At 32.3% G+C, this 19,141-nt stretch overlaps 1 protein-coding gene across 1 annotated transcript; it reads left to right on the forward strand.

Moving 5' to 3' along the window:
* Positions 1–3,447: 3,447 nt before the first annotated feature.
* Positions 3,448–17,276, forward strand: LOC144853010 (uncharacterized). Its single transcript, XM_078711066.1, has 25 exons — positions 3,448–3,567; positions 4,238–4,412; positions 4,522–4,651; positions 4,978–5,047; positions 5,604–5,801; positions 6,038–6,176; positions 6,702–6,833; positions 7,240–7,337; positions 7,508–7,635; positions 7,957–8,078; positions 8,497–8,733; positions 9,409–9,633; positions 9,865–10,107; positions 10,392–10,634; positions 10,899–11,141; positions 11,304–11,546; positions 12,064–12,312; positions 12,677–12,694; positions 13,175–13,281; positions 13,656–13,804; positions 14,298–14,428; positions 14,755–14,898; positions 15,427–15,658; positions 16,416–16,559; positions 17,124–17,276. The coding sequence occupies exons 1-24, from the start codon at positions 3,448–3,450 to the stop codon at positions 16,555–16,557; spliced, it is 3,918 nt and encodes a 1,305-aa protein (XP_078567192.1). The 3' UTR covers positions 16,558–16,559; positions 17,124–17,276.
* Positions 17,277–19,141: the final 1,865 nt, after the last annotated feature.

Raw genomic sequence — 19,141 nt, forward strand, 5'->3', positions numbered from 1 at the left:
AATGTTAAACTTACCGATATCTCAGATGTTGATTCAAGTGGTTTTGAAAGAATCTTATTAACAAAAAATAGTATTAAAAACAAGCGTAACATTATGTTGGCTTCAGTGATGAGGTGGTAATGACAAGTTTGAAGTTCGAGACTCATGTGACAAATGATACAAACTGCAGTTCTATTTGACTAGTAGATAAGGAAATCAGAATGCCAAAACAAATACAAGAAAACAATAGGTGCAGCATCATTAAGAACATTGAAATTCAATTACGAAGAACAATAACTGCTCGTTATGGAGATTATTGAATTTACCGGCTCAACAAGATATTTCCAAAACAAACGAACATTTCTATATTTAACTTTATTCATTTATTAAAAGCTGTGAAACGTTTTGAATTAAGTTATTGTCCAATAAGAATGAACTTTAACAGTACGGTCGTTAACACCTTTTCTTATAGGTACATCGTCAGTAGGACTATCTCCATGATAGTGACGTTGTCAGTCAGCTGACTCACTCGTTGGTTCCCGGAAATGTTTACAATATTTCCTACATTCAGTTTAATTTTAAACACTTTTGTTTAAGAGACTCCACCTCAGATTTCATAGATTTGTTTTCCGTTTTGAGATTTACAAATATAATACCAATTATTTTGTGGAATTGATTTTGTCATGGAGGAATTATTTATTCCACCATGATTTTACAAAATACTTCAACAAAACAAGTGAAAATGTAACAGTGGTATTAAGGTATCCAAAAAGGCGAGTACATTGTTTACTTATTTCACTGAAAATGTGATTGAATAAATGTACCTTCAGTATTTAAGGCGCTGTAATGTAGTTATTATTTATTTATCATTACATTTTTTTTCAATTGTGTTTTTGATTCTGTAATATGAGTTACAGTACGGTACAAAATTACATTCTTACATCAGTATGATTCCTTTTATGAAAGATAAAATACAATAAAGTTGATTATAAAAAATGGGGTCTGTGGTCGCTTACAGGAGGTGGTCGTTTACTGGAGGTAAATACAATATATTCAATTGCCAAAAAAATGAGGTCCGCGGTCGCTTACCAGTGGGTGGTCGCGTACCCGTATGGTAATCACTGAAATATTTAAATTCTGATTTGTGATTTAAAAGAAATCCAATCAAACGTCAACAATGAGTTGGTAGGCCGCACACGTCATTTTACACATTACAAGATTTGCATTATTTGAAAACATGTCAAAACTGACTTAACTTTTCAAATCGGTGACAACATTGTATTTACTACTGACCATTATACATTATACATTATTACAAGTTCAAAGCACAATACTGTTAATGAGAACAAACAAACATACGTAGAATATCCAAGGCAACAATTTCAAAACAAGTTTCCACTCTGAGAACCGTATGTCCATATAGAAAATCAAATACAATACCCAACACAGATCCCTCCATAAAGATATTTTTTATGTTTCTTACACATCCAACAGCAGGTAATTCGCAATTTACATGATGAATAAACTATAGCGTCAATAAATTAAATAGAAGTTGGGAAATTACATTAGATAAGATCGGGCAAATAAAGTTAGTGCAGAACCTTAATTGATTGGTGGGAGTGGGTATTTTGTAGATGATACGCTGTTCAATGTTAAGCAGGCCAACGAAGTGCTTTAAATAAAATGAGACACATGATCAAACATCTTAAGTTCAAAACTAACTTTGCTGCCCATTGTGCAAAACTTGAAGCTGGACATGGCCCCGTTGGAAACCAGATCACCTTTAAAATAAGTCAGCCTTAATTGTAGTGTCTACTAAATGGGCAATCCTGACATCCCTTGTAAGCGTTGTAGGTCTTTTGCTTATAATTTACTTTGAAGAATATACATTTTAATAAAGCAGTCCAAATTCAGTTTAGAAATTCATTTCGTGTAGTTTTTCTATGTTGTTGATGTATCGAGTAAGAAATAAAACTATTACAAAATGTTAGTGTGACAATAAAAATGCATCGTGTTGTATCGAGTAAGAAATAACTATTACAACATGTTAGTGTGACAATAACAAATGCATCGTGTTGTATCGAGTAAGAAATAACTATTACAACATGTTAGTGTGACAATAACAAATGTATCGAGTAAGAAATAACTATTACAACATGTTAGTGTGACAATAACAAATGCATCGTGTTGTATCGTAAAAAGGCAAACAGTACAGATGATTGTTTATAATGAGTTTTTCTATTTAAAACGTCATAAAGAGGACACGTTTCTAATAGCCCTTTAACCAATCAATACGTTAATGTGCATTACATAAATTATTCATGAATTTATAATGGTTAGGTACGTTTTATGGTAACACATGTAGGTCCTATTAGAATCACAATAGACAAAATGTCACTAATCATTATGAACTTAAATCAATATATCACCATTTACTAATAATGTTTCTAAAAGTTACTATTTAGCCTACAGTGTGTATTACATTTTATATAATTATCAATGTTATAGTACAAACATTATGTTTTGCCTGCCCATTCATTGGTTAGTTGGTTCATTCATTCATTTACTCACCCATTCCTTTGTATTTTGCTTGTTCGTTTGTTAAAGCTATACATTCATACGAAAATCGACGCCGTTTAATTCTGTAATGATTTTTCATTATTTTACAACCCGACTTCGTCTTCCTTTCCGTGAAACGAACGGAGCAAGTGTGAATAACTATTAGCTTTATTTATACATTTAATGCGCGCGTTTAATCATTTAACTTCATTTTTTCGTTGGTTTATTTACCTTTCCCACATTTATTAATTTTGATATCTCGTTTATGGTCACCTTTTCATTATTTTGCTTGTTATTTTGTTTATTCATCCATTGTTTATTATTTAATTTTTACTCTAAACATTAAAATACATGCATATACATACCAATTTAAATTACATAATTTAACATTAACCCTATTTAACAATTGTTAGGCCTTACACCCTTCGCCAAACTTTGAGAAGCATGTCTTTGACATGCATGCACATTTATCATTCACTTACGACATCACTCATAATTAATAACACGTCACATTATCAAGTTAATTACCAATATTATTAATTATAAATGGGATAACTACTTTTAATTTATACCCCATTGTAATTAAATTTTGTGATTTCGTTTAAATTAACTATGCTTGTTAGTTGACGATACTATATATTCAGGTTTGACAGATGGCAATGTACCAGATGTCATTCAAGAAAACTATAAAACTAAACAAAAATCGTTCAAATGTGTTCAGTTTTAAGAAGAACGTCCGGCGGCGAAATCAATCGCTGATATAGGTAAGTACGATGCTTATCTACCAATAATTAATTTTTTTTTAAAGTAGTGGTACATTAATCATTAGTTTTAGTCAGTATTGATACAAATAGATTATATTTTTTTTCTTACGCTGGATTTGAATTGGTTTATACTTTAGTCTAAAAAATGAAGATCTTTGAAACAAGTAAACCTACTTTGTGGTTATTATGTGGCTTCTTGGTAGTAGCATTATCACATGTAATCGATGCTAGGCCACCCGGAAATGAAACTGACCAACGCAGGCAGGTACGTGTCTTTAAAATTATCATTTTCCCATCAACATTTTTCCTGGCTTATCTCGGCTCTGTAAAACTTATTAATAGCACTACATTATACACTATCAACATCAATGTTCTATCAGCACATGCGCTTCAAGTAAACTGTTTGTTTTTGAGAAATAATAAGGCCTATATAAAAATTGAAGTTTTAATTGTTAACAACTATTATAATTTTAAAATTACAGCAGTTTATTTCCATTAAATAAAACCACTATGTAAAACAAATTATTAATTTGAAAAAGAATCTGTATAGATTCAGATGTTAATATGTTTTTTTTTTTAAATCTGTTCCAAGTTTAAAATACAAAAAAAATAAATACATTTAAAATACAGATTTACGTTCTAAAACTTAATTGTTTAATATTCGCATTGCAAGAAAAAAAAACTCTATGATGTGTGTTTGTTGTTTTCCTACAACCAATCTACCAGATATGTGGTGGGGGTTTCCTACAACCAATCTACCAGATATGCTTATAACTTGCGCTTCATGTAATGAATGCAAACTTTCTTGTTGAAGTAATTTCCACCCATTATATATTTTTATTTAGAATAAATTTGTTATTCAAATTATCTAAAATACATATATAGTAGTATTAATGTATATGAACATTTTTATGAGAAAATAAATGTTGTTTTAGGCTTCAGGTGACGCGGTGGTAGTGGCAGCAGAAGAGGGCGTTGACATGTTGCTAACTGATGAACAGAAGGCATCGAATAAGAAAGACGATGGAGGAAGTGGACGCGTTAAAAGAAGGAGTGACTATTACACGACATGGCCAAACGCACATGTCGTGTTTGAAATAGTTGATATAGGTAAAATAAATACTAACATTCATGTTGAAAGGTTTTAAATATTATGTTTTCATGTTAAGTACCGTGTTTCATTTTATCAAACCATTGTCATTATGTTCGTTTACTCCAGACAGTAGCTTAATCCCGTTAGTACTGGAAGCCATAGATGACTGGTCTCGTTACACGTGCATTACATTTGAGGAGTACGATTACATTGACCCAAACCAACATCGTGTTCAATTTCTCAGTACTCTATCAGGGTAAGTTAATTACTAAAGCGTGGTTCACACTAGAACGCAACGCAACGACGTATTGACGCAAAGTGCTGTATTGCGTAATCACAAGTGGGAATCGACGACGCAACAGTGCTGCAAACATCACAGGTTTGATTTCACGCAGGCGGGGGCAAATACAATTATGGGAAGGGCATTTTTTTTACGTTGCGTAGGTTGCGTTACGTTGCGTCGCTAGTGTGAACCACGCTTGAGTATTACGTAACTATAAGATACATTTTTAAATGGTAGCTACAGTTTGTTGTTTATTTTTAAATTATTAAGTAGAAGTTTTATTAATGTTTAATTGACAGATGTTACTCGTATGTGGGATACATAGGTGATATACAAGGTATCTACTTAGCTGCTTCGGGTTGTTCGCATGTAAGTATCTTAAACGTGTCTTTCTTGTCTTTAGTGGGTGTGTCTTAGGTGTATTCGTTCTCATACTTTGTTTTTATCAAAGAATAGAGAGTGCTTTTTGACTATCTTTTCTAGTTCCAATAAATAAAGAGTGCTTTTTGACTAGTCTTTCTAGTTCCATGTGGATAACCAGATCAAGGCAACAAGATTTCGACCTGGTGGTTTTGCATTGGATTATTCCGTCCAGGTTTGCCACAATTGCGAATTCTAATAATAATAATAATATCCAATTCCTGGATTTATAAAGCGCCTAATGTCGTGAGTCCCCTAAGCGCTGTACTATTATTACTTATATTGGTCATTTTTGGATCAAACACACTCCCATATTGCAGCTAGTGATAAGCGCAAAGTTGTTTCTTGACCTTACACCAGGTACCCATTTGTACACGTGGATGGAGAAAGTAAGTAAATCTTGCCTAAGGATACAAGCAATGCGACGAGCGTTGGATTCGAACCCACGACCTCACGATCCAACAACATGTAGACTTACAATACCGTATATTTTCTAATTGTACAGATAAGTGTAATCTTACATGAAATAGGCCACACCCTTGGACTACTACATGAGCAAACACGAACAAACAGGGATGACTATTTAACTGTTATTGAAGACAATGTACAAGAAGGCTATATCTCGCAGTATGACATCGTTTATCATTCAGAAGACGAAACGATACCGTATGATTTTGGATCTATTATGCATTACAGTCAATGGGTAAGACAAGGATTAGTAGTAGTTAATAACAAAGTATACAACAACGTATACCCCTTATACGAGTTTACATACAATGTAGTGCAGTATTTTTTCTTAAAGAGGCTAAGGCAGAAATCATGAATTTCATGCATGTATGCGTTTATGTAATTTTAAAGGTTACAGATGTATGTCACCCAAGAATATGAAAAATGAATATCATTAAAATCAGACTTTGAATAGGCAATTTATTTTTCTAGACATTTAGTAAGAATGCATACAACCCAGATTACGCTACAATGGTAGCTCATGATCCAATGAAACAAGACGCAATGGGCCAACACGGTAAACTCAGTCACCTCGACAAGTTGTTTAGTAACAAACATTACAGTTGCATGGGTAAGTTATTCGTTGACATTCATAGCCAATCAACGTTAAGTATTCAAGCCGGCTTCTAATTTGCATAAATGGACATTTGTCTACGCGTAATTTAGATTTAGAGAATTAACTAATTGATTGACAGACATGCATATGAAACAAAAATCATGGACAAAATAATGTGCTATTTCGCCTAGATTGTGAGTATCTCCGCTTGTCACGCGGAAGACCGGGGTTCAATTCCCCGCCAGGGAGAGTTCTTTTTTCTACTGTATATATATATATATATATATATTTATTTTTTTTATCTTTGTTGATTTTGTGTTTTTATAGTTTATTTTGTATTTACTGTTTGTATTGTTTGAGGGTCCCTAATGATCAGCTGATGCTGGATGGACCACCCTCATAAAATATTGTTGAAATAAAAAAATAAAAAATTCTTTTTTCATCTGATACTTTATTATTTTCTATTCTAATTATCTTAAACCATAATCCTGTTTATATTACTATTGTTGTTTTGATAATTATTAATGTTATTACTCTTAGACCACTGCTCTGAAGCTGAACTAGATCAGCCGTGTCTATACGGTGGCTTCGTCGGTAAATACTGCACATGTGAGTGTCCTGAGGGCTTAGAAGGTCCTTATTGTGAAGTCATGACACCTTCTATCACTGAAGGTAAGTTAAGGACTGTAGGGGCAGACCTTTGATACAAGTGGGTGGAATTCACCAACCAGTTTTCACCATTGTTTAATCCTGACCTACATTGTCAATGTTTAACTCCATTCCCTAAGCCTCAAATAAGTGTAGTGATAAATAGTGTATACTTTCGTAATTGGAATTCCTTGATGTTGGATGCTTAAGAAATACAAATAAACAGTAAAATAAAAAACAAGATCATATGAGCAAAGTGGTCACAATTGACTTTATGACCTGGACATAGACCGTATAAATGTAAGAAAAGTATCTTTAACATAATATTTTCCCTAACAAATCCCCCGGCCAAATTTCCTTTCTTTCACTCACAGTAGTCTGTCATTTTGAATCTCCCTTTTGATACTTTTTTGTTACTTTTTTGTTTAAGGTTGTGGAGGTCATTTTACCGAAGATAACGGTGAGATAACGTCACCAAACTACCCTTCCAATTATCCAGATTTGGTCAGCTGCAACTATCTAATCACGGTAACAATTATTGTTTTAATTGTTTAAATTAGTTACAAGATTATTATTTTTTTGTCACATTTTGTTTTGTCACATAATGTTTGATAATTTAATGTAGATAGAGCGTACGAAAATTGTTGAACTGTTAAACAGAAAATTAAACATTTTAAACATGTTTTTCTTCGTCATAGGCCCCCGAAGGCTACACCATTGAGCTAACATTTGATGATGATTTTTATATTGAGGATGACACTTACTGTTACTGGGATCAGTTACTAATTCGACATGACTCGCCTATGTACTATAACGCTGCAGCTAGGTAGGTAGTCGGTGTATTTCTGTTTTATGTTCTACTCAACAAACGCCGGCTTCAAGATTTTCTCTAAATAAGGCTGACTTTACTTAGTCCTACTGCAAAGACCTGAACAGAGAGATGATCATTAGAATGGCGTCGTCATGGTATGGTCACGCTCTGGACTGCATAATTTGTATAAATCACATATAGAAGTACCACCATAATTATTTCAACAAGGTCTTCATGAGTGACACTAACTATTGATAAAGCATGTTTTAGGTGGCGCTTACTAATTCGATTTTAAAAATATCATTTTCATATCGATTTGGTTTATTTTATTTTAAGATTTTGTGGAGATACGCTGGCAGGTGAGACTGTAACATCTCTCAGTAATGTTATGTATGTTAATCTGTACTCAGACGACTATATAACTGAACGTGGTTTCCGCGCAACATATACATTCGTAGGTAGGTCTCTGACCGCATTCAATTTTTACAAAAATGTATTCATTCTAAGACCACACATTTCTGAAATGATATGAGCTCTGAGAAAATCTGTCTATATCTGGTAAATGTAGTATTTAAAGATATAAGATAAATATTTACTATTGGTCAGGTTCCGAAGCAATACAAATACTTATTCTAACTTAGGCCTGTATCTGCTTGTATTTGTTTTTTTATAAAGTTTCAACCACACCTTTTTAAATGTTAGTATATATTGTTATTTCTTAACACACTGTTAATGTTTTTTTTAATTAATTATTTTATGAATTACTTTATGAGTATAATTCTTAACAAAGGACTGTAAGGAAACAAATAAGGATTAATAAGAATATTAAATAAATGTTTATAATGCAGTACAACACATTTTATTCTAATTAAAAAGATGGTACGTCACCAAGCTTAACGTGTCCGTCTGATCGTCTGCTTACCGTTGATGGCGCCAGTGCTATTGTCGAGTTCAATTCTCCGATTGTTGTTGATAATTCAAATGATGATCTGACGTCATCGTGTACACCGCCCTCTGGCAGCTCTTTCCCGGTTGGAACCACACAAGTAACGTGTTCTGCTGTTGACTCTGACCAAAACACTGAAACGTGTACATTTGATGTAACAATACAAGGTGATTTATTTTTTTAAATTTTATATGAGATATTTCTAAGATAAATGAAACGTTGTTTAAAGGTATAACTAAGTTTAAAGTTTAAAATGTTGATTTGTAACGAAATGTTAACACAAGTTTTTGTGGTTGACATTTATTTTAGTTTTGTTAGAAGAAGACAGCACATCGCAAAATAATGTATATACAGTACATAAAGGTTTACAAAAACCAAAAGCATTAACTTATTGAAATAAAATCCTCCTACAAGGATTAAAAGAATGAATGAAGTTTGACTAAAAATTGGATCGAAAAAAAAACAACATATATTTACTTGAAAACAATTTAAAGTTAAAAATACTTAAGTTGTCTTTCGGACAGTGGAGTTTCGTATAAATGTAACCGTTTAATTTGTCTTTTTGTTATAAGTGAAATGTCTCTATCTACAGAAGTGACTAACTTTATTAAATAGCCTATTCAAAGTGTGATTTTATTATTTTTCATTTTTTGTTGGTCAATGCATTTTTAAAGTATACGTATCAATGATATACGTTTTTAATTTGTGTTGAAAGTAGATATATTTAGTTTCACACTTTAAGCCCATTTTTATGATAGTGAGATAGTTAAGTTACTATTTCAAACTTTTCTTTGTCAATAATGTGTGTATTATATTTATACTAGCTCTTCAGCCAATTGAAGTCATATGCTCTCCAGACAAGCTTGTATCGACAGACGACGGTAGTTACCAAGCCATTGTCACGTATGAAAACGCAGAAGCGACGAACGGTAATGGTGTTATTTTGACACCAACTTGTACACCAGAATCAGGCGGTGTCTTTGATGTTGGTACAACTCTGGTTACTTGCTCTGTTGTAGATGACATTGAAAGAATCGAAACATGCTCATTCAACATTATTGTTACAGGTAATGTTTTTATCAATTAAAAAATGTTCCATATTTGTATGATTATTACATAAAATAACACTCTTGGCAACAACGTTTCACCTTTAATTAATAATTGTTATAACTGCCTTCTATCGTGAGGCTATCATGTATCCTTGAAGCGGTCTCTTTGACATTTACCATCATCCATCAACTTTGAATGATTACTATTTCTCAATAAAATTATATAATCATAATATTTATGTACTGTAGATAACGAAGCCCCGCAATTAACGTGTGCGTCATCACAAACGGTAACGGTAGTAGAAGATGACGTGCCTACTGTCATCACCTTTAATGATCCCGCAGTGTCAGACAATTCTGGAGAAACTTTACAACCAACATGTTCCATTCCTTCCGGAAGTAGTTTTAACGCTGGTACTACTGTGGTAGACTGTGTAGCTGTGGATGCTTCTGGCAACCAGGGTTCCTGCAGCTTTGACGTCATTGTAGAAGGTGGGCTGTTGTTCAATATGAATGCCACGGTGCAATATATGTTGCACATATAACTGGTCAAAAAGATTGAATTTTAATTTGATTTTTAACATTCCATTTGTCATCATTGTGTAAAAATAATGTTTTACCTTCTATTGTTTTCACTATTTGTAAACCGTCGTACTCTTAATACTTTCTTTAATCTAGACTTTTAAATGAATATATTTAATATTTTTCAATATAAAAAAAATCCTCTTTTACAAAAAAAAAATGTGTTATGTTTCCCTATTAATTGTTATTTTCAGTTGATTATCCCCCCGTGCTAACATGTCCATCAACTCAAATAATACCAATAACAAATGACGCAGAAGAAGTGATTGTGGATTACACGCCTGCTGGGGTTCAAGACTCGGAAGATCCTGGACTTACGGCCACTTGCCAACCACCACCTTCCACTCTGTTTCCGCTAGGCAACACTACAGTGGTCTGTTCTGCAATTGATTCCATGAAAAACGTCGGAGAATGTCAATTTGATATCATTATTAAAGGTAATAACATAAAAATAAAGGTATTTATCATCGTTCGCAAGCTTAACTGGAAACAGAGATAATTATGATTATACTACGACAGCCAGTTCAGCGCCTACACAGATCAGTACACCTGTAGATGTTCCCCTACTATTTTTATTTATCTTTATATCTGAGAGTTATCATCATCATGTCTTTTGAAAAAAAAATAAAAAAAATAGAAAAAACAGCAATTACAATACACATACAGAATAAGCATAACAACACGTGATTTATGTATTTCAGTTGATTATCCGCCAAATCTCACATGCGGTTCAAATCATGAGTCACCGACTGACGATGGGACATCAACGGCTAGTGTAGATTTCAAGTTAGCTTATGCGCATGACAAAGAGGATGGTGAACTCACTGCAATCTGCCAACCTCCGCCGTCAAGTTTGTTTCATATTGGCACTTCTCACGTTATCTGCTCTGCAACTGACTCCGTTGGTAACTCTGATGAATGCGGATTCAACATAACAATTATAGGTAATACAACATAAAATGGGTTTACACTCGTGGTAATTCACGTTTAGTACTACATGTTTCACTGAAGTCATAATAATTCAATAAAGTATATCTTTCACTATACTGTAATTTATATCCCGTGAAAATATCCCAATCTATGTTTTCGATGATGTTATTATGCAGATAACGAAGCTCCGAAACTGACCTGTTCATCTTTGGTTACCTTATTGACCAATCCTGGTGAAGCTACAGCTACGCTGCTTTACGATAACGCACTGGTCACTGATAATTCAGGAGAGGTGTTACAATCAGAGTGTACACCAGGTGTACCTGGCGTTCTAGGCATCGGAACGCATTCCGGATCATGTTTTGCTATCGATTCGTCTAACAATCAAGGAACGTGTGCTTTTCCAATCGAGGTTAAAGGTAGGCCTATAGTAACAAATAATATTACGTTAAAATATTATACAGTAGGCATATACATATATTTAAATAAGGTAATATGAAAACCGTCTTTTCTATAATTCTTAAATTTGTTTGGTATCGTTAAAAACTCAGCTCGTAGTCAAATGTGTATTCACTTGGTTTTGTTGCTTGTGACGGTCGATTGCCTACTGTCTTGTTGCTTTGCTATAATGGGCTGGCCTAGACCACATTACATGTTTAAAACTTGGCCTACAGTAGTTACATTTTGTACCTTTACTTTGTTGAATATTAATGACGCGTGACGTAAATGAGCATAACTGAAAATTGGCTAACGACAAACAAATTAATTGATATTACAAACGGTAATGTGTGATGATAATGGTGCCATCTGATTTATCCGTTGAAATGATTTTAGAGTCGACGATTATAAAAGTTTTAGTAGTTAATTCAGAAAGATTAGTCAAATTCAGCATTAGCATTCTAGTTAGACAATCTTATGATTTTCAATAAATTTCAGATGAAGAAGATCCGGAAATCGTCTGTCCGGATTCGATAACAGTTGAGGCAGCAGAGTCGGCAATATCAGCAACTGTCAACTTCGACTTGCCGACTGTGCATGATAATTCAGCAGAGAACATTATAGCAAGCTGTTCTTCTCAATCTGGAATGGACTTTTCGATTGGTGTTACCAAAATTGATTGTTTTGCAACAGACTCTTCAAATAATGAAAATAAGTGTACATTCGATATCACTGTTACGAGTTCAGGTACAGATAAAATATTGACAGTAAAATATAGCCTTATCTTATAGCCCTTTCACATCACCTAGATGAATTTCGAAATTTGCACAAACTGGGAAGAGGGTGTCAACAGCGGCGTTTTGTATGATGTGTGCGCGGGTCGGAAGTTTTTGTAGATGACGTGAAAGGGGAAACAAAATAAATATATAATTCACAAAAAAAATTCACAACATATGTTGAGAAATTATTTATAAAGCTTTTTCGGAATGTTTTGCGCATGCTCAATATATTCGTCAAGTGAGTTACAATCTCACTCTCTTTCTTGATATTACCAAAGAAATGTTGTGTACCCATTAATAGTTTTTATTATACTTTTTATTTTTACTTTCAGGGTCAATCGAAGTTCCAGGTAAAATGTTTATTGCCATTCGTCGCATGACTAGCTAACTAACTTTAACAAAACCCATCTCTAAATAGAAATATTAATACTTCTTCTTATCATTGTCTTCAAGCAAGTCTGCATCAAACCAGAATGCATATTGTTTATCTCGACAAAATATAATAGAAGAAGAATAGCATGAACCTAACGAATTGGTGTGTTCCCTGAATAGGTGTTGGCGATAAGTTGGCCAAAATGCTTCGTTTGCTTCACGGAGTGCTAACTGGTTCCTCTGAATATTGTCCCAAAAAAGCTTCTTACTGTACAGTAATTGAAACTGATGTGACAGCCTGTCTTAATGGAGAGTGCTATCTGTTTAGGCTATTTTATATAATAATGCATAATAAAGAAATAAATAAACAGGCAGTTCGTGACGCCTATAGCAATTAATAATGTTTATTTATTTCTAGTAGTAATATTAATAAAAAATTAAACAAATATTATGTTTAGCTATTGGTGGATGTGGCAGTAAAGTGGATTCTTACTTTGGCTCTATCCAGTCTGAAAACTACCCAGGACCATATGAAAGAAACACCAACTGCCAATGGCAAATCGATGTAAGCTTTCACTAGCTGGCTCATTTGATTTACATTAATGTATTATGCAACTTGTAGCTGCCTAACATTTTGTTTTTGATTTGTATGTTTTATTGTGTGGGCTAGGTGGACATAAGGCGTGCCATAACTGTATACAGTAATTGGGGGAAAAGACGTAAAACGTAAAAAGAATAACTATAGAGACAGACAGTAGTCTGGTTGAATAAAAATGTGAACAAGGAAATTATATATTTTAAAAATCTGTGAGGATGTTGTAATGGTTGTTACGTCAACATAATACTTAATAATACCCTCACAAACACACATGACTAAAAAATCAATTTTTATTAATTTATTTGATAGAAATAAACAAAAACAAATAATTTTCTTAACAGGTACCAGATGGTCATTTTGCATACATGTGGTTTGAACGAACCGTTGACATTGAGGCATACATTTCTACCTACATATATTGTTATGACTATTTAACAATTAAAACATTTAAAAGGAATTTTAGAAATATTCGTGTTTCCGTTGAAAACCAGTAAGTAGTATTACTAAACAATTGTTTATGATCATTACAATTTAATGTAGACATTTTGTTTTCTTGATGTTAATTAACTAAGTCACAAGATTCATTAAGTTAAAGAAACTAATAAAACATAATATACTTGCTAATTAACTTTCTAATTAACACATATAGAATAGTTCTGCACTACTTTGGGCACAATTTTTGTCACATAAAGTTTGATAGTGTAGATAGAACTTTGGATCACATTAGTACTATCTACACATTACTGAACATTATGTTTGTTAAATAATATTTACATATTTTTATTAATTTTTTTTTGTGTGTTGAATATTACTACGTCTAATAAGTTTAGAAAATTAAACTTTCATTTTGACTAATGTAATACTTTTGTGACGGTCGGTTTATTTTTTTGTTAAAAACAATTCGTTACATACATTATTGAATAATTTGGTATACAGCTTTAAATAGTGGTTTATCAGATTAAACATTTCTAAACTTTTTTCAGTTACTGTGCACAACAAATTCCTGAAGATATTTCCACCGATGATGATATCATCATAGGCTTTACATCAGATGATATCTACCAATGGACGGGTTTCTCACTTAAATATAAAGTACAATCTACTGAACCTCCAGGTAATAATGTGGGACGACAGTAATGTGACATTTAGAAGAAAACTAATAGAAATATAATTGGCATTTTGATTTTTTTAAAGATACAACTTAGATTATATTATAGCAGTTTGAAATTAAGTTGCAAAATCTACAAACATAACATTTTATAATATAATTTAACAGGTTTTTTAATATTAATATAAAGAAATTAATATTGGAAAACTCCCAGATCTTGGTCTTTTGACTTTTCTCATAGATAGAAAGCAATCCACATTATGTCAACCGTTTCTCTTTATCACTCTATGTTCTCGTGATTTTATGTTAAATATTATTATTATTTACTTTAGCGTGGGACTCTTGGTCCGACTGGAGTGAGTGCAGTGCCTCTTGTGGGTCTGGGTATAAGACACGTCATCGAGCTTGCTCAACATCCGATTGTATCGGTGACTCTACACAAGATTTATCATGTGACCTCAACAAATGTGCAAATGGTAAAGAGACATTCATTGTTCCAATTAACTAGAATCATTTATTTGCAAAAATTGTTTCTTCTTTCTTTTTCTTTCTTTCCCTTTCTTTCTTTCTCTTTCTTTCTTTCTTTCTTTCTTTCTCGTTCTTTCTCTTTCATTCTATCTCTTTCTTTCTCTCTTTTTCTCTTTTCTTTTTTTTTTCTTTCTTTCTTTTTTTTTCTTTCTTTTTTTTCTTTCTTTTTTTCTTTCTTACTTTCTCTCTTTTCTCTTTTTTTCTTTTTTTTCTTTCTTTCTTTTTTTTTCTTTCTTTTTTTTCACTTTTTTTTTCTTTTTGCCATTTTTCTTTCTTTTTTACTTTCTTTTTTTCTTTTTTATTCTTTTTTCCTTTCTCTCTTTTTTATTCTTTCTTCCTTTCTCTCTTTTTTATTCTTTCTTCCTTTCTCTCTTTCTTTCTTTCTTATGTTTACTTTGTTGTGAAATGAAATCATTGTCAGAAAATACATCTGGTAAAACTTAATTTGCCAAATATTATTTTATTATCATTAACAGGATGTGAGCCTGGAATGGGACATACATTAATTGAAGGCGTTGGTCAAATTCTGTCACCCGGCTATCCTTTCCAGTATCCAAAGTCGTATTTTATTAGTGGATGGTCACTATGTAGCGTGACTGTTGATGTGCCAGTTGGCAAGTCAGTCACGTTCTATTTTGATGACTTAGACCTGACGTCCTCAACATCCTGCTATTTCGATTATTTGGAGTTTAGTTCACCAGATAAAAAGTAATGTTTTCGTTAATCCATGGATAAATTGAGAGAGAAGGATTTGTATCGATGGTAGTCTGGGTTCCAGGCATATATGGCGTTTCATACGTGTACTACTTGAGCTTGTAATAATAACTACAGACTTGGGGGCAAGTCTATATCGAGGGTAACATTAATTTAAGGCCATTTATTCTGCAAGCCTATGTTAAAACCACACGGTCTATCAATACCATATCTCTTCCCGTGGCCCTCTTATTATATTTTGTTGTTGTAGTGAACAATTTTCAATTTCATTAAACGGTAGTCTCTAGCTTATCAAATAATCGATTGGATCAAGATGTCTTTACTTATAATGGCTTATTATTATGTTTATGTTATGTAGACCTACCTGGTGATTGGCTATTGGTTCTGTCATGTTCTACGTAACAGCGAATCACCGGGCTAATCGAACTCTTTTTCGGAGATGTCAGCTTAACTGCGCATGCGCAGCTAAGATGACGTCTATGTAACATTGTGGGCGTGTTAGCAACATTCTCAGATTTATACAAATCTTTCTCTCTTATTTTTCCACATTAATTATCAAAGATTCATGATACAAATATCTTCCGAATTTATTCATTTATTAAAACATTCGACCCAATAATCAATATTGACCAGGGTTTGTCTATTGTATTTCTTGTAAATATTAAAGAAGACTACACCCCCTTGGATCCGCCTAATTTGAAGCATACATGACAATATTATGTATAATTTTCCAACATTTTTATAATTGTAGGTACATTTTGTGCGGTAATGACAAATCTGTACAGGTGCCCCCCTTTACTAAAGGACCGGTTGAGGTGATATTTAGAACTGATAGTGCTTTGCTCTACAATACCTTTAGCCGAGGATTTGACATGAAATATATTTTCAACTGATGGTAAGATATATCGTTTAATGAAATAGTTACATACTCAGGTGCGCGAATCGAAAGCGTTTACTAATGCGCATGCGTATTTTCATCTACTTTTTGTGACGTGGAAAAATGCACAACCAATCATGACTCAAGAATGTTCGATTCGTGCGAATATATTTGCTTATAAACAAAACAGGCTTTAATAAGATAATATAAATATATTCAATAACTAACATCCTTACAATTAATGGTATATATTTTAATATGACAAGTTGCTAATATAATGGTTATTCTACTTAGGATGTTTGAATACTCTAATTTAATATCACTTCATGACAATAAGGACATTCAAACGTGTATATACATTATAGTAATGAAAGCCCCAGTGGTCTAATGGTTAGGACATCTGCATATCAAGCAGAAGGTCCGGGTTGGAATCTCGGTTGGGACGACTTCTCATTCTCACAGATTTCCTCATCTTTATCGTTTCAAATTAATTAATAAAATTTTAGTATTATCACTGGGCGGTTTAGAATTTATTCTGTGCATGTGATGTTTATAGTAATGTTAAATGTATTGTCTTTACAGTGTGTCTACGTCAGCATTCAACATGTATGAATGTGAAGACAACACGGATTGAAACAAGTCAACTAGTTTTAAATAGCAACATTCAATTTATTTATTAGAATGTAAAAAGAATAGTTAATTTAATTTAAAGTAATTATATATTTAGTTGGAGAATATGTGAAATTAGACGGTTATTGTATCAATTTAAATTTAAATGAATTAACAAGTGCACAATAGCAATATTACATTTTTTAGATTTTTATTATTTCTTCACTAATGATGATGTCATATCACTACCATATTTAGGCATATCACTACCATATTTGGGCAAAGGAAAGGAAAACGCGTTACTAGGAAAATACAAAACCGTCTGTCACCATTATGCCTACTTGCTGAGGATTAGGGAGTAGGGTTAATTATTTGAAATGGTATACATTTCAAATGTTTGAATTGTAGGAGGAGATATTGTCACATATAGAGAAACTCTTACAGAAAGGTATTTCATCATAATCATTAGTCCAATCACATCATTTCGCTTAAATCGTTTTTCATTATTCATAGCGTGTGATACATGTTTGTCCTTTCTCATTTAATTAATAATAAATATCTAATTACACTATTATATTATTTACTTGTTTTCAGGGTTATCTGTTATCGGTATGTCAACATTTCGTGACAATTTACCAATCTCATTTCAACATAAATTGTTTACATTTTAAAACAAATTTTGTTAACATATTATTATGTTGTCATAATATACCTCTTAATTACATCAGTCTGATGGTTAATTAAAGCTGTGTTATTAGGCTTACATTTCGATGAAATAAACAGTTCAAATATTACACTCTTTGTAACTATTTCATTTCATACTGTGCCTTATATTTTACTTGTCATTTCAACTGTTATTTCTATCTTTATACATTACACTTTTCATTGTCATTGTTTATTCATCTGTTATTATCATTAACAAGGCCATATACATGGCTGCAGTCGCATGCTCAAGTTAGTGTTTACCGACCAACCGACCGACATAGTGAGCTGTAGAGTCGCGTTGCACGCACGCGACTTATAATAACTATTATTAAAGAAAAAAAAACACTGTTCCCCTGAAACATTTTTTTTAATGTCTCATTATAGTTATTCACTTTGAAAAAAATTGGATCGAAAAAAACAGTTAGGAATTATACTGAAAAAACAGTAATTTAATACAGAAATAGTCAAATGTTCTGTCAGACAAAGGGGTTTTGATTGGATTTAACAGTTTATTTTATCTTTATAAGTGAAAACATTATTTTGGCGTTTTTTTCTAATGGAGTTATCAAAACCTCTTTTCTTCATTTGTTTAACTGATTTTTCTGTACCAAATATGTTTTAGAGCAACAGCTAATCAGAAACAGAACAGTTTTATGTTTTGTCGGATTACGTATGTTTTAGTGGCACATACGCGAGGTTTTGAATGGTACATGATTTGATATCACAGTAAATACCTAGAACCTTGTATATCTTTTGTCTAAATTCGCTTAGTGGAAAATGTGTTTAAATGATTTCATGGCAAATACATACTAGTAAAGTAGGCCTAATTCATTTTAAGAATGTCGTTAAAAATTAATCATAATTAAAAAACTGTACTAAATTTTACCTACTTCTTTTTTCAGCAATTATGATACGAACTGCAAACTTTACTTCACAATTTAATATTTCCAATAAAAGTTTTTCAATAATAACATATCAAGTTACATGACTCGTCACGCTACCTGCATTTTGCAAATCACCAATATATTAGTTGCATTCCTATATCACATTAGATATTTAAACATATCAATACAATTTTAATTAAAGTTATTTCAAATACATATGCTTCATTTTGTATCCTAATTAAAAGGGAAATACAATGATAAGTAAATATTTAATATTGCATGTACATATCCTATTAAGTGTTTCTAATATTATAGTTTAACCTAATTTAATCATACCTTAATTAATACTGAGAATATATAAAAAGGAGGATTTTCAGTGGTAAGTCACACACTCATCATGAA

The sequence above is a fragment of the Antedon bifida genome, chromosome 9 (genome assembly GCF_963402885.1).
Source record: "Antedon bifida chromosome 9, ecAntBifi1.1, whole genome shotgun sequence".
Lineage (NCBI taxonomy): Eukaryota > Metazoa > Echinodermata > Crinoidea > Comatulida > Antedonidae > Antedon > Antedon bifida.

Excerpts from the sequence above, each read along its gene's own strand:
- LOC144853010 (XM_078711066.1), top strand. The coding sequence starts at position 3,448 with ATGAAGATCTTTGAAACAAGTAAACCTACTTTGTGGTTATTATGTGGC. Across the intron at positions 3,568-4,237 it reads AAACTGACCAACGCAGGCAG|GCTTCAGGTGACGCGGTGGT; the intron begins GTACGTGTCTTT and ends ATGTTGTTTTAG. Across the intron at positions 14,899-15,426 it reads CCTCAACAAATGTGCAAATG|GATGTGAGCCTGGAATGGGA; the intron begins GTAAAGAGACAT and ends TATCATTAACAG.